The sequence below is a fragment of the Oncorhynchus clarkii genome, chromosome 3 (assembly GCF_045791955.1).
Source record: "Oncorhynchus clarkii lewisi isolate Uvic-CL-2024 chromosome 3, UVic_Ocla_1.0, whole genome shotgun sequence".
In the NCBI taxonomy this organism is placed as follows: Eukaryota; Metazoa; Chordata; class Actinopteri; order Salmoniformes; family Salmonidae; genus Oncorhynchus; species Oncorhynchus clarkii.
This window is the reverse complement of record NC_092149.1, coordinates 77,954,881-77,972,290: the sequence shown is the minus strand read 5'-3', so window position 1 is coordinate 77,972,290 and position 17,410 is coordinate 77,954,881. Positions and strand designations below refer to the sequence as shown.

Genomic DNA, 17,410 nt, shown 5'->3' with positions numbered 1-17,410 from the left:
CCCCCAAACAGAACGGGTCATCATCAGCATGGCTATTCCCCACTTCAGTCCCCCAAACAGACCGGGTCATCATCAGCATGGCTATTCCCCACTTCAGTCCCCCAAACAGACCGGGTCATCATCAGCATGGCTATTCCCCACTTCAGTCCCCCAAACAGACCGGGTCATCATCAGCATGGCTATTCCCTACTTCAGTCCCCCAAACAGACCGGGTCATCATCGGCATGGCTATTCCCCACTTCAGTCCCCCAAACAGGGGAGAATGCAAAAAGTTCAGTGTTGCCAAGGTGACCGTGAACAAAGCCAGCAACCCTCTGTAAAATGCATGGGAAGTTGTCCATGCTAAGTTAGCTTAGCGTAGGTCAACAGCATGTCAGTGGCTCATTAGGTTCTTATAACCTAGAAATATTCAAATGTTTATGTCTCTAGTGAGAGGCAATAATTGAATTAAAAACAACAACATATAAGTCTAATGTTACTCTGATGTAATCCTGCTCTTCCTTAATAACCACTACAAATAGTCCAGGAAAGTATTGGTACTGAGAATGCTAATTTCCCCCAAATGCTCTGTTTCTGACCTATCTTATGAGGGTGGACAGCAGGTGAAGGGGCTCCTCTTTCCTCTCTGGCGCCACATTCTATTTTCTCTCCCTTCTCACCAAAGTGTGCACTCCGTCACCCTCCCTTTAAGGGTTGAACATATTTGGATCAGTGTGAATACATCCACACCAATCCAGTGCTTTTGAATCCTTTTGTGTGAGTGATCTGGTACACACTGGGGAAACGGATCAAGAACCTTAACTGAGCTTGAGTACTGGTTGTCCACAGGCACATATCTAGGATTCATTTACCCTTCCTAAACCCTAACCACGCAGGGGAAGTTAAACACATTTTCCAAGGATCTTAGGTCAGTGTCTGTGGGTAACATCATCGTACTTCCTTTAACCACTACGCTATCAGGGCCTTTTCAATGGAAATCTTTACTTTTATACAAATATATCATTTATTTTCATTTTATATTATTTTCCCTTATTCTACATTGTCCATATTGAGTTTAGTCTAATTCATAAATGTACTGTTAATTATTATTTATATATGAATGATCTTATTTTGAATGGAGTTGCCCTTACACTGACCCAAATGCTACTGAATGTTATGAAGACACTTATTGTGCTGAATGATTCATATGAAGGAAGTAAAGATCATACCATTTGACAATAAAATAAGTATATTCCTAAACATGTGAATGTTTTGAATGTCAATGTCAGTTCCATAACTTTTTTTCAATTTGATGATGGATGACTGATAGTTTGAGATTTCTTTCTCCTACAAGGTGTTTTTAGCTCTGTTGCTAATGCTGAGTTCCTGACATCTCATAAATTCATAAATATGAGCATGTGACTGGAGAAAATCCACTTGAACGCCCCTCCAACTAGTAATTACTAGTGTCAAACTCGTCTAACATCCCTGAGCTCCGACTTCTCCCACATGTTGAACTCTGACGTCACCTACTAAGGAAATTACCTCGATAGCGTTTTCAGCAGTTAATACAACACAACAAAAATACAATAAACCAAACCTATTTATATATATATTTTTTTAACACTATAACTTGATTACAAGCATGATAGCTGTACTTTTCAGTTATAGTTGTAGCAGCTTGTTTGCCATTAGCCAATCTGCTTTCTCAAAGAGTTCAAAGCTCGTGAATGCACACAACCTGTTGCTCCCGGTTTACCAGTAGTGTTTTCAGAGTTTTTCATGAGCGTAGCATCAGACTTGAAACACTGATCCATCTCTGCAATACAGCAACTAGAACGACCATTTTGACAAGAAATAAGGTGTCATTTCAACATTATACATCAAGATTTTATTACTTAACTCAAGCAACACAGATAGTCAGAGCAGTGTTCATGAAGACCCTGTTAAGATATTACTGGTCTGAATATCAGACACAAGGAGAAACAAAAAAACAGAAAAGCTAGAAGATAAGAAGTGTCTTTCCTGAAAATGTCTTCACTTGCATAGAGATATACCAATGTATTAAAATCTATTAAATAATGTAATTGAAATCTTGCAGGTAAATACAGGGGTGAAAGTAAATCAAATGTCTTCCTGGTATGGTACAAGCGTGTGTACACATAAACATAATGTAGAACGACACATAGAATCTCTATTAATTTAATAGGATCTCTGTGGGTCTAATAGTGAAGATAAGTCTTTTAGAATTGTTTTACTTGATATCTTATTTAGAGTGTTGTGTTGCAAGAGTCTTTGTTCTTCAGAGAGTGGTTGGTTGTAGACCAGTGGTTCCTAGGGACCCAAATTCAACCAGGTTGTCTCAGTCATGATCCATTATTGGCATGACAAATATTTGGGGGGCAAAATGCAATCTGGAAAACTATTTTTAATACTATATTGATAGTAAATGTACAAATTATATGACAAGGGAACAACAGTCCCACTTTTTTCATTGTCAATAATTCAATTTTGCACATATTCTTGATGAAGAATGTTATGCTCACTGGTTTAAGATCACAAAAGCAACCAAATCTGCTAATAACTCAATATGGAACACTGTTTTAAAGAAAAATAGTTCAGTGGTTAAATTATAATAAAAATATAGGTTCATTATAATTTCTACACACGTTCTACCTGGTTTTAGTTGTTTAAGTTCAGACTAGGGTATTTATTTATTTATTTATTGACACTGACCCATTAAAAAACTCCCAGTTGAGAATCACTGTAGAAAATCCAATTATCCATTCCTCCTTGGCTTGTAGTGCATTTTAATCTTGTGGTATTTGACACTTCACAGTTCTGAGATTCTGGAGTCGTTGTAGATTAGAACCCAAGACAGCCTATAGCAGTCCTCCTGCTACTTTCCTGACAGCTGATTAGTCCTCAGGTGTTCTAGGGTTTCCGAGTCTTCCACTGTGGCCTGAGCAGGGGTTTCTGCGTTCCGCTGTCGTCACGGTCACCAGGCTCTGCAGCCCAGGCTGGGGTCGGGGACAAGGGCTGCTGCTCCCCCTCTGGCCCGTTGTCACCGCTGCCATGGTCACCTGAGGAGCCATTATCAGGGCTGTTGGAGGGGTCGTGGTGACGGCGAGGGGCGGGTATCCGGGAATCACTGGAGGAGGAGTTTAGTCGGGACATGCCACGCCCCCAGGCACCTCTTCCTCCACTCCTCTCATCCACCAGGTCCACAACAGAGCTAGAGGGCACCTCTGTCAGTGTGTTCAGCCTGCGTAGGGGCAGCATTGCTCGGGATGAGGAGCGACTAGGCTGGTTAAACCTGGAGCGCGCTGATGGGTAATCCATCTCCGACATGGTCTCATCATCATCATTACCTGAGTGAAAGAGAGAGACATCAATTTAGTTTAGGATCCAAGCATTGATGTGCAAAGAGCCTAAATATTGTAGAGATTATAGAGTGACACACACACACACTTCATTTTGAGCATCACCTGTATGCCTCAGTCTCTGAGGAGGGAACTTTGAGTCCAGACTCTTCCCTGGAGGCAGAGAAAAGTACTTCTGGGATTTGGCCTCATTCTGAGAGAAAGACAAAGGGAGGAGGTGAGAGGGGAATAAAGAGAGAGATAAGAGGTTGTACACTTTGATCACAACAAAGGTTTTTCCTGTAACATATATTTTTTTATCGAATCATGAAATGCTGTGCATAGACTTGACCTGCATTACTAACATTACTACTAAAACATTTAGATTAATATCTATTCTAACATTACTACTAAAATATTTAGATTAATATCTGTTCCTAATGTAGAGTAACAGTCAAACATGTGGACACACCTGCAGTACTCATTCAAAGGTTATTCTTTATTTGTACTATTTTCTACATTGTAGAATAATAGTGAAGACTTCAAAACTATGAAATAACACTTATGGAATCATGTACAATAGTAACCAAAAAAAGGGTTAAATAAATTAAAATATATTTTAGATTTGAGAATCTTCAAATTCTTCCCTTTGCCTTGATGACAGCTTTGCACACGCTTGGCATTCTCTCAACCAGCTTCATGAAATAGTCACCTGGAATGCATTTCAATTAACAGGTGTGCCTTGTTAAAAGTTTATTTGTGCTTTCTATAATTCTTAATGCATTTGAGCAAATCAGTTGTGTTGTGAGAAGGTAGGGGTGGTATACAGAAGACGGCCCTATTTGGTAAAAGACCATGTCCATATTATGGCAAGAACAGCTCAAATAAGAAAAGAGAAATGACAGTCCATCATTACTTTAAGACATGAAGGTCAGTCAACCCGGAGAATTTCAAGAACTTTGAACGTTTCTTCAAGTTCAGTCGCAAAAACCATCAAGCGATATGATGAAACTGGCTCTCATGAGGACCGCCACTGGAAAGGAAGACCCAGAGTTACCTCTGCTGCAGAGGATAGGTTTATTAGAGTTACCAGCCTCCGAAATTGCATCCCACAGAGTTCAAGTAACAGACACATCTCAACATCAACTGTTCAGAGTAGACTGTGTGAATCAGGCCTTCGTGATCGAATTGCTGCAAAGAAACCACTAATAAAGGACACCAATAATAAGAAGAGACTTGCTTGGGCCAAAATACACGAGCAATGGACATTAGACCGGTGGAAATTTGTCCTTTGGTCTGATCAGTCCAAATTTGAGATTTTCGGTTCCAACCGCTGTGCCTTTGTGAGACGCAGAGTTGGTGAACGGATGATCTCCACATGTGTAGTTCCCACCATGAAGCATGGAGGAGGGGGTGTGATGGTGTGGGGTTGAGTTGCTGGTGACACTGTCTGTGATTTATTTACAATTCAAGGCACACTTAACCAGCATGGCTACCACAGCATTCTGCAGCGATACGCCATCCCATCTGGTTTGAGCTTAGTGGGACTATCATTTGTTTTTCAACAGGACAATGACCCAACACACCTCCAAGCTGTATAAGGGCTATTTGACCAAGAAGGAGAGTGATGGAGTGCTGCATGAGATGACCTGGCCTCCACAATAACCCGACTTCAACCCAATCGAGATGGTTTTGGATGAGTTGAACCGCAGAGTGAAGGAAAAGCAGCCAACAAGTGCTGAGAATATGTGGGAACTCCTTCAAGACTGTTGGAAAAGCATTCCAGCTGAATCTGGTTGAGAGAATGCCAAGAGTATGCAAAGCTATCATCAAGGCAAAGGGTGGCTACTTTGAAGAATCTCAAATCTCAAATATATTGAGATTTGTTTTTACACTTTTTTGGTTACTACGTGATTCCATATGTGTTATTTCATAGTTTTTATGTTTTCACTATTATTCTACAATGTATAAAATAGTAAAAAATAAAGTAAAAACCTTGAATGAGTAGGTGTGTCCAAACTTTTGACTGGTACTGTAAGTCCGTGTGTTCCGTACCGGTCCGTTGAAGCTGCCGGGTCGGAGGCTGCGTCGGATGCTGGTGTGCCGTCGGATCAGGATCTCTTTTGTCCGGCTGTCGTTGGGCAGGGAGTGCTTGGTGGTGTACGCCGTGGTCTGGAAAAACACACAGAGAAACATACCATACATAAGACACACCCACCTTCTGATAACACGCACTATAACACACAACACATGACATAAAACACACACTGCATAGAAAATCGGATAAAACGCCATAGTGTAGCAGAGGCCAATATATTGCAGGAAACACCCCCAATCTAAAATGAGGTTTCTACATACAGTAGCTCTATCTGTACCACCCTGCTTTAATCTCCTAATGACACACACACTAATGACACACACACTAATGACACACACACTAATGACACACACACACACTAATGACACACACACACTAATGACACACACACTAATGACACACATACTAACGACACACACACTAATGACACACACTAACGACACACACACTAATGACACACACACTAATGACACACACACTAACGACACACACACTAATGACAAACACACTAATGACACACACACTAATGACACACACACTAACGACACACACACTAATGACACACACACACTAATGACACACACACTAATGACACAAACACACTAACGACACACACACTAATGACAAACACACTAATGACACATACACTAATAACACACACACTAACGACACACACACTAATGACAAACACACTAATGACACATACACTAATGACACACACACTAACGACACACACACTAATGACACACACACACTAATGACACACACACTAATGACACACACACTAACGACACACACACTAATGACAAACACACTAATGACACATACACTAATGACACACACCCTAACGACACACACACTAATGACAAACACACTAATGACACATACACTAATGACACACACACTAACGACACACACACTAATAACACACACACTAACGACACACACACTAATGACACGCACTACCGACACACACACTAAAGGCACACACACTAATGTCACACACACTAGCGGCACACACACAAATCACACACACACTAATGACACACACACTAATGACACACACAATAATGATACACACAGTAATCACACACACAGTAATGACACACATACAAATGACACACACAGTAATGGCACACACACACACACAAATGGCACACACACTAACTGCACACACACTAATGACACATAAACTAATGACACACACATACACACACTAATGACACACACACACTAATGACACACAAACTAATGGCACACACACATTAATGACACACACACTAATGACACACAAACTAATGACACACACACACACTCACTAATGACACACACACACATACTAATGACACACACACTAATGACACACACACACACACACACACACACACACACACACACACACACACACACACACACACACACACACACACACACACTAATGACACACACACATTAATGACCCCCACACTATTTGCTCATATACTAATAACACACTACTGACACACACACACACACACACACACACACACACACACACACACACACACACACACACACACACACACACACACACACACACACACACACTAATGACACACACACATTAATGACACACACACACATTAATGACACCCACACTATTTGCTCACACACTAATAACACACTAATGACACACACACTATTTGCTCACACACTAATAACACACTAATGACACACACACATTAATGACACACACACATTAATGACACCCACACTATTTGCTCACACACTAATAACACACTAATGACACACACACACTAATAACACACTAATGGTACACACACTAACAACACACACACTAACGACACACACACTAATGACACATACACTAATGACACACACACTAACGACACACACACTAACGACACACACACTAACGACACACACACTAATGACACACACACTAATGACCACATACACACACACTAATGGCACACACACTAATGACACACAAACACTAATGGCACACACACACACACTAATGACACACACACACACACTAATGACACACACACTAATGACACACACACACACACTAATGACACACACACACACACACTAATCACATAGACACACTAATGACACACACACACACTAATGACACACACACTAATGACACACACACACTAATGACACACACACAATCACTAATGACACACACACACACACACTAATGACATACACACACTGATGACACACACACACACTAAAGACACACACACACACACACACACACACACACACACACACACACACACACACAATGACACACACACATTAATGACACACACACACATTAATGACACCCACACTATTTGCTCACACACTAATAACACACTAATGACACACACACTATTTGCTCACACACTAATAACACACTAATGACGCACACACATTAATGACACACACACATTAATGACACCCACACTATTTGCTCACACACTAATAACACACTAATGACACACACGCACTAATAACACACTAATGGTACACACACTAACAACACACACACTAACGACACACACACTAATGACACATACACTAATGACACACACACTAACGACACACACACTAATGACACATACACTAATGACACACACACTAACGACACACACACTAACGACACACACACTAACGACACACACACTAATGACACACACACTAATGACCACATACACACACACTAATGGCACACACACTAATGACACACAAACACTAATGGCACACACACACACACTAATGACACACACACACACACTAATGACACACACACTAATGACACACACACACACACTAATGACACACACACACACACACTAATCACATAGACACACTAATGACACACACACACACTAATGACACACACACTAATGACACACACACACTAATGACACACACACAATCACTAATGACACACACACACACACACTAATGACATACACACACTGATGACACACACACACACTAAAGACACACACACACACACACTAAAGACACACACACACACACACACACACACACACACACTAATGACACACACACTAATGGCACACACACTAATGACACACACACACACACTAATGACACACACACACTAATGACACACACACACACACACTAATGACATAGACACACTAATGACACACACACACACACTAATGACACACACACTAATGACACACACACACTAATGACACACACACACACACTAATGACACACAAACACTAATGACACACACACACTAATGACACACACACCCACACTAATGACACACACAGACACACTAATGACACACACACACACACACTAATGACACACACACGCGCACACACACACTAATGGTACACACACACACTAATGACACACACACACTAATGACACACTAACTAATGACACAAACACTAATGACACACATACACTAATGACACACACACACACACACACTAATGACACACACACACACACTAATGACACACCCACTTGCACCTGTATTCTCTTAATAACACAATGACACAGCAGTCCTTACAGAGAGAGTGCTGCTATAGCCTACACTCCTGATTACACAACGAGAGTGGATTTTACACACCCCAGCTTTTATGTTTTACCACAATACACTCTTTCTGTGGCTCTGGGCAGTCACCCAAACGTAGCTGGCCACACCCTGAACTGTCTGAACCATGATGCTTATCTAAATGATACCTGGCTCTGTTTGTGCCTAACGAGCTGCCGTACCTCCCTCTCTCCTGGAAAACTCTCATCACTACAGAGAGACGCCCAATGCCCTTAATAAACCCATTGCCCCTAATCCAATATACTTCACTTCTGTAGATCTGAGAGGATTGGATAGGTATAAGCATCCCTAGGTTATTTGTGTAATGGGTAGATCTAGTACACGGGCTTGGTGATCAACAGACACTCTAACCGGGGCGGCAGGTAGCCTAGCGGTAAGAGCGTTGGACTAGTAACCGAAATGTTGCGGACTAAATCCCGAGCTGACAAGGTAAAACATCTGTTCTGCCCCTGAACAGGCAGTTAACCCACTGTTCCTAGGCCATCATTGAAAATAAGAATTTGTTCTTAAGTGACTTGCGTAGTTATTAAATAAAGGTAAAATATTTTTTTGTTTAAATGATGGCCGCATGGTGGGACAAGGAGCTGTCAGACCTGTTTTAGGGCTTAGGAGAGTGGAAGTCAAACGGTTCCAATAGAAAGGCAACACATCGCATGATCTAATGTCGAAACCAATGATACAATGAGATCTGTGACAGTAACAGGTGTGTTTGTGTTGTGGGGGGGGGGGGGGGGGGGGGGGGGGGTGAAGGAGTGGGTAGGTAATAAGATAAGGTCACAGAGAGAATCCCATCACATGAAAACACAAACACACTCCCTGTGGCTCGTTTTCAAAAGGTGAGGTCACTTATGGAAATGTACTGCCGACCACAGGCATTATGCAAAACAGCACGTGAGGTACAGCACACACAGGTATGGAAGAACAAACTTTCATGTAACAAACAGGGCTCTGCGTAAGGTAAACCTTGTTAAGGAATCGACTCACCCGTTGTCTGATCTTGTACATGTTCTTGGACAGAATGTCATGCATGTTCATCAGGTCTGCAGCCACAAACTTCCTCTTGGGTTTACCAGAGCCCTTCTTCTCTTCGCTAGAGGAACAAACGCAGAAATAACAGAATGTTTAAAAACGGTATCGTCTTTGTAAATGATATCAGAAATAGGAATGGTGGAGTTATGTCACACATGCAGCTGACAAAAATATATGGAAGTGTCTGCTCTACCCAAAATTACAACCAACTGATTGCAGCATTACCGCAAAACTGGAAGAGGCAAGTAGAAGGGGAGAAAGTAAGGAACTAGTTTTTTGGCCCTGCATTAAAGACCGACATTTATTAAAGAAGAGTTTGATAAATAAAAAAGTATACCAGTTTCATATAGATGACAAAATAATAATCTCTCAAAAGAGATTATTGATGTACAGATTCCATGGCAACATGGTCTATGAACTGATACACAAATACAACCATGCCAGCTCTGCAGATGTTGCTGAGAAGAGACAGGATCATTAGATCACTTGTTTTGGTACTGTCCATGTGTAGCTTATTTTTGGTCGCAGGTTCAGGAATGGCTGAAGAGTTGGAACATTTACCTGGAACTAACTGGGGAAATAGCACTGCTGGGGGGTTTGAAAAGCCATAGTCAATCGATCAATAATATAATAACACTCTTAGTAAAAATGTTCATCTTTAATGTACAACCTGTAGAAACTATGAGAATAGAAAGGTTCAGAACTTTTGTGAAACATCACAGCACAGCTGAAAAATAGATGACGAATAGAAATGAAAACTGGATGGTTTTCAGAGATGGATGGGAGGGGTTGAGTGGAGCACAAGGGTGGGACTAAAAATAACAAGACAACTCATATAAAATATACTGTGTCCATAAAATGTATATACAGTGCATTCAGAAAGTATTCACATACAGCAAAACTGAGCAATCGGTGGAGAAGTTTGCCAAAATGCACCTAAAGGACTCTCAGACCATGAGAAGCAAGATTCTCTGGTCTGATGAAACCAAGATTGAACTCGTTGGCCTGAATGCCAAGCGTCACGTCTGGAGGAAACCTCCAGACCAGCATCATTCTGTGGGGATGTTCTTCAGCAGCAGGGACTGGGAGACTAGTCAGGATCGAGGGAAAGATTAGCGGAACAAAGTACATAGTGATCCTTGATAAAAAACCTGCTCCAGAGCGCTCAGGACCTTGACTGGGACGAAGGTTCACCTTCCAACAGGACAATGACCCTAAGCACACAGCCAAGACAACGCAGGAGTGGCTTCAGGACAAGTCTTTGAATGTCCTTGAGTGGCCCAGCCAGAGCCCGGACTTGAACCCGAACATCTTTGTGCACAACGCTCCACATCCAACCTGACAGAGGTTGAGAGGATCTGCAGAGAAGAATGGGAGAAACTCCCCAAATACAGGTGTGCCAAGCTTGTAGTGTCATACCTAAGAAGACTCGAGGCCTTTACTGAGTAAAGGTTCTGAAATCTTATGTAAATGTAATATTTCATAAACATTTTTGCAAACATTTTTCAAAAGCGGCTTTTGATTTGTCATTATGGGGTATTGTGTGTAGATTGATGAGGGGGAAAAAACAATTTAAAATGTTAATTTAATTCATTTTAGAACAAGGCTGTAACGTAACAAAAAGTAAAAAAAGTCAAGGGGTCTGAATACTTTCCCGAATGCACTGTATATATTTGATATACCGTAAAAATATTTACACCCCAAAATATTTGGGGAATTGGAAATGATGCAGACAATTAAACTGATGGAAGCCACAATCTATCTGCAATATTAAAGCGGATCTATCCCCTAAAAAAAGAAAGAAATGACAGAATGCTTAGGTATTACCCATTATAATCTGGGTGGTTCGAGCCCTGAATGCTCATTGGCTGACAGCCGTGGTATACCATGGGTATGACACATTACTTATTTTTACTGCTCTAATTACGTTTGTAACCAGATTATAATTGCAACAAGGCACCTCAGGGATTTGGCGTATATGGCTGAGGGCTTTATCCAGGCACTCTTAGTTGTGTTGTGCTTAAGAACAATCCTTAGACTTGGTATATTGACCATATACCACACCCTTCTGGACTTATTGCTTAAATACCCATCTGACATGTTGAGGTTAAAAGGGTCATGTGTGAGGGATGATGGGTGGATAAGATGTAAAGAAGTGTATGAGAGACAGCAAGGGGGACAGAGAGAGACACAGAGGCCACAGTGTGGCCACAGTGGCCACAGTGTGTGTGTGTGTGTGTGTGTGTGTGTGTGTGTGTGTGTGTGTGTGTGTGTCATTAGTGCACAAAGACAGAGAGAGAGAAAGAGAGAAAGAGAGAGAGAGAGAGGGAGAGAGAGAGAGAGAGAGAGAGAGAGAGAGAGAGAGCAAAAGAGAGAGCAAGAGAGTGTGAGAGAGAGCGCAAGCGAGAGAGAGAGAGGGAGAGCAAGTGAGAGAGAGAGAGTGAAAGCAAGCGAGAGAGAGAGCAAGAGAATGAGAGAGAGAGCAAGAGAGAGAGAGCAAAAGAGAGAGAGAGAACAAAAGAGAGAGAGAGAGAGAGGGCAAGAGCTAGAGGGAGAGGGAGAGAGAGGATAAACGTACTGTAGAGAGACAATGGAGGAACCAGCGTTGATGTCCCCGGACACTGTGTCCAGTATCTCCATTGCGTTCTGCAGCTCCAGCTTCTTGTACAGAGCCACAATGCTAGACTCTGCCCGGTTATCCCTGATCAGGATCTTACGCAGGATCCGGTTATTAAACTTCAGAAACCTGACAGGGGTTGGAGAGACGGTTATTATACTTCATAAACCTGACAAAGAGGGCAGATACTAAACATTATCACAGACACTCACAGACAGAAGCATTTCATAATACCCATGGAAGCAATATTAAAATCATGCCTTGGTGTTCACACAGTTATAGAAACTGGATAGATGTCCCACAAAAGCCCTCCAAAAGGCTAAGTAGGTTATGTTCATGGAAACAAAATAAGAGAGGGAATAGGGCTGTGCTTTACTTCATGGGATGAGGACAAGTTCTGACTAGCAGAGTTGACCTAAGATGTCTTAAATAGGACTCCAGACGAACTCGTTCTGGTGTAGAGAGGGGGGCAGTGAGGATATGGGTCATAGAGGGGGTGGGGGTGTATTGTTACAGTGGAAGGACTGTACATTTCTTTGGGGCATAGGGGGAAGTAGAAGCCACTCATGAGGATGTTGTAGCTCAAAGGAACACAACACTGAATTCTAGTTAAAATGTCAACCCACGCTTTCACAGCCAGAACAATGGCAACAAAAAAACAAAGGCTGCAGACAGGAAAATCTAGAACGCAAGTTGATCTACAGAAACACTTTAATCTCACCATCAGTTCACTAGGGAAACAGGTAGGGACTGAGCTATCAAATGCAATGTTAAAAGGATACTAAATATACAACATTCGATTAATATGAAGCAGCAGAAGTCACTTCCTCCATGTCATCTTTACTGCTCGTTAAACACAGGTTACGTGAAGGCAAATGATGCCCCTAAGGAAGTCACTTTCAAGTAAGTAGACATAGCAGATGGATGAAAGGAGATGAGGAAGACACATAATAAAAAGAAAAACACATACAAAGTTTTAGAACACCTACTCATTCAAGGGTTTTTCTTTATTTTTACTATTTTCTACATTGTAGAATAATAGTGAAGATATCAAAACTATGAAATAACACATATGGAATCATGTAGTAACCAAAAAAGTGTGTGTCCAAACTTTTGACTCGTACTGTATATAACAGTTTTTCACCTTGTCGGCCCGTGTATTCGACCTGCCGCCCTAAACTATGCTACCCTGGGAGTAAATGGACAGGAAGTCACAGGACAGGAAGTGATGAAACAGGAAAAGGAAGCTCTTACTTGTCCTTCCAGTAGTAGTGGCTCCACTGGCCACAGAGGTCCTCTACCCCAGCGATGGTGTGCTCTATGAGCTGAGGGATGAAAGGGGTTACAGGTGGCTACACACACAGTGAGCCAGAACATAGCGCTACACTGCAGACCTGAACTGTGTACTGTACAGTAAAAACAACAAGCCACTGACAAGAAAAACAAACAAACACTAGTTATTGACCTACCCTGGAGTGGATCTCTACGTTTATGGTCTCCAGGTTGCGGTTGGTTCTGCGGACGTTGATGAACTCGATCAGGGGCCGTATGCTGATTCCCTGAGCAGGAGATGAATGGTTCTGATCAGGTAGATAGTACTAAACCAGGCGTCTATATGCCTTCTGGATGACTTGTCTCCTACCTGGATGAAGACTGTGAACATGATCATACAGATGGTGGTGGTGAGAAAGAGTTTCTTGCGGCCGATGCTGTCTGGCAGGGTGAAGACCAGGGCAAAGGAGATTGCCCCTCGCAGGCCACCATAACCCAGAATAAACTGGTCCTTGAAGTTGAAGGGGATGGTTCGGAAAGGGTTAATGATCTGGGTCAGCACCAGGACACCTGGGAGGAGTAGAGGTAAAGGGCGAAAGGTTAAAGGTGAGAATCAGGATCTTTCACTCCATATTCAAACTGATGAGCCTGAGTAAGGCATTGCACAGATTGGCTCATCTTTGTAAGTTAACTCACAACACACTTTGCCACACACACACACACACGCACGCACACACACACACACACACACCCTCTCCCCCTCGTACCCAGGCCTCTCCACACTAAGGCCAACAGCAGCGTGAACATGATGTAGCCCCAGTTCCACTCGTGTTCTGTTGTTATGGTGACCACACCCAGGAAGAAGAAGATGAGGGTTTCTGAGATGGTGCCCAACATCTTGACCACATGGCGGATAGTGGTGCAGGACCGCTGGGAGACATTCTCCTCCACATAGTACTTCATGGTCAGGGCACAGGTCACAATGCTGTGGACAGACAACACAGAGTCGTCAGTGCTGTGTGTGTTTTACTGTATGCATGTGTGTTTTCATGCGTGTATACATGTGTGTGTGTGTGTGTGTGTGTGTGTGTGTGTGTGTGTGTGTAGGCCCAATGTGCATGCTCATTCGTCCACTCACGCCATAATACTGGAGATGGAGAACAGCTCTGCTACCAGGTAGGCCAGATAGCTGTACATGAAGATAAAGAGGGGTTCTATCTCCCTGACGTTAGAGGTGAAACGTGTGGTGAAGGAGGCTACGAAGCCAAAGATGACACCAAAGCCCATACCCCCCAGGCCCACCACGAAGAACCTAGCCACGCCTAGAAATACATCGACCGGCTCCACCACTGGCATATCTGCTACGAAGATAAACATGTTGTACAGCACCTGCAGAGAGAGACATAGAGAGAGACAGAAACATAGTGAGAGAGACAGACAGAGAGAGAGAGAGAGAGAGAGAGAGAGAGAGAGAGAGAGAGACAGAGACAGAGACAGAGAAGGAGAGAGACAGAGACAGAGACGGAGACAGAGAAGGAGAGAGACAGAGACAGAGACGGAGACAGAGAAGGAGAGAGAGAGAGAGATACAGACAGACAGACAGACAGACAGACAGACAGACAGACAGACAGACAGAGAGTGGGAGAGAGAGAGAGAGGGAGAGAGAGAGAGAGAGAGCGAGAGAGAGAGAGAGAGAGAGAGAGAGAGAGAGAGAGAGAGAGAGTTACCCACACAAAGAGAGGGGGAAATGGAAGTTAGACATTGCAGAACATAATTACATGTGCTCACAATCACACACACATGGAGAGAGGGGGAGAGAGATGGTGAGAGAGAGATGGAGAGGAAGAGTCAGTCAGACAGACAGAGGTCTGACCCATGCCTGAGGTCATAGGTCAGACACAAGGGTCAAAAACTCCAATGACTTTATTGTCCTGATAAAGTCATGTGTTTGAACTGCTGTGTTTACTGTGTGATATTTACACAGCACCTAGCATGGCTCGTGAACAAAAGAACACAGTGGCAAGAAAGAGCCTTCCATTTTTTTTGTGACTGTTCCAACTTCAATATTAATGATAAAGGAAACCTGGGTGGAACTTCACCCTACCGTTCTTAAATAGAACATCATCATACAGTGCCTTTGGAAAGTATTCAGACCCCTTGACTTTTTCCACATTTTGTTAAGTTACAGGCTCATTCTAAAATGTATCACATCTTTATTTCCCCCTCATCAATCTACACACAACACACCCATAATGACAAAGCAAAAACAGGTTTTTATACATTTTTGCAAATTTATAAAAAATATATATAAAAAATTGTCCCAGTCTGAGGTCCTGAATGCTCTGACAGAAGGTTTTCATCAAGGATCTCCCTGTACTTTGCTTCGTTCATCTTTGCCTCGATCGTAACTAGTCTCCCAGTCCCTGTCGCTGAAAAACATCCCCACAACATGATGCTGCCACCACCATGCCTCACCGTAGGGATGGTGCCAGCTTTCCTCCAGACGTGACGCTTGGCATTCAGGCCAACAAGTTCAATCTTGGTTTCATCAGACCAGATAATCTTGTTTCTCATGTTCTGACAGTCTTTAGGTGCCTTTTGGCAAACTCCAAGCGGGCTGTCATGTGCCTTTTACTGAGGAGGGGCTTAAGTCTGAACATTCTACATAAAGGCCTGATTGGTGAAGTGCTGCAGTGATGGTTGTCCTTTTGGAAGGTTCTCCCATCTCCACAGAGGAACTTTGGAGCTCTGTCAGAGTGACCATCGAGTTCTTGGTCACCCCCCTGACCAAGACCCTTCTCCCCTGATTGCTCAGTTTGGCCAGGCGGCCAGCTCTAGGAAGAGTCTTGGTGGTTCCAAACTTCCTCCATTTAAGAATGATGGAGGCCATTGTGTTCTTGGGGACCTTCAATGCTGCAGAAATGTTTTTGGTACCCTGCCCCAGATCTGTGCCTCGACACAATCCTGTCTCGGAGCTCATGGCTTGGTTTTTGCTCTGACATGCACTGTCAACTGTGGGACCTTATATAGACAGATGTGTGCCTTTCATAATAATGTCCAATTAATTGAATTTACCACAGGTGGAATCAAGTTGTAGAAACATCTCAAGGATTATCAATGTAAACAGGATGCACCTGAGATCAAAGGGTCTGAATATTTATGTAAATAAGTTATTTCTGTTTTTTATTTTTAATAAATTTGCAAACATTTCTAAAAACATGTTTTCGCTTTGTTATTGTAGGGTATTGTGTGTAGATTGCTGAGGAAAATGTTTCATTTAATTCATTTTAGAATAAGGCTGTAACGTAACAAACAAAATGTGGACAAGGTCAAGCGGTCTGAATACTTTCCGAAGGAACCGTATACACTGAACAAAGATATAAACACAACATGTAAAGTGTTGGTCCCATGTTTCATAAGTTGAAATAAAAGATCCCAGAAA

General features: G+C 42.5%; 1 protein-coding gene across 1 annotated transcript in view; it reads right to left on the bottom strand.

The window, feature by feature from the left end:
- Positions 1-2,428: 2,428 nt before the first annotated feature.
- Positions 2,429-17,410, bottom strand: part of LOC139404961 (solute carrier family 9 member 2) — a 31,794-nt gene continuing 16,812 nt past the window's right edge. Inside the window, exons 4-13 of the mRNA XM_071147517.1 lie at positions 15,107-15,357; positions 14,736-14,953; positions 14,339-14,538; positions 14,166-14,255; positions 13,951-14,021; positions 12,658-12,825; positions 10,035-10,140; positions 5,397-5,513; positions 3,468-3,555; positions 2,429-3,350 (exon numbers count right to left, since the gene is read on the bottom strand). Coding sequence (XP_071003618.1) covers positions 2,914-3,350; positions 3,468-3,555; positions 5,397-5,513; positions 10,035-10,140; positions 12,658-12,825; positions 13,951-14,021; positions 14,166-14,255; positions 14,339-14,538; positions 14,736-14,953; positions 15,107-15,357 — 1,746 coding nt within the window. The 3' untranslated portion in view covers positions 2,429-2,913. The remainder of the gene's footprint in view (positions 3,351-3,467; positions 3,556-5,396; positions 5,514-10,034; positions 10,141-12,657; positions 12,826-13,950; positions 14,022-14,165; positions 14,256-14,338; positions 14,539-14,735; positions 14,954-15,106; positions 15,358-17,410) is intronic.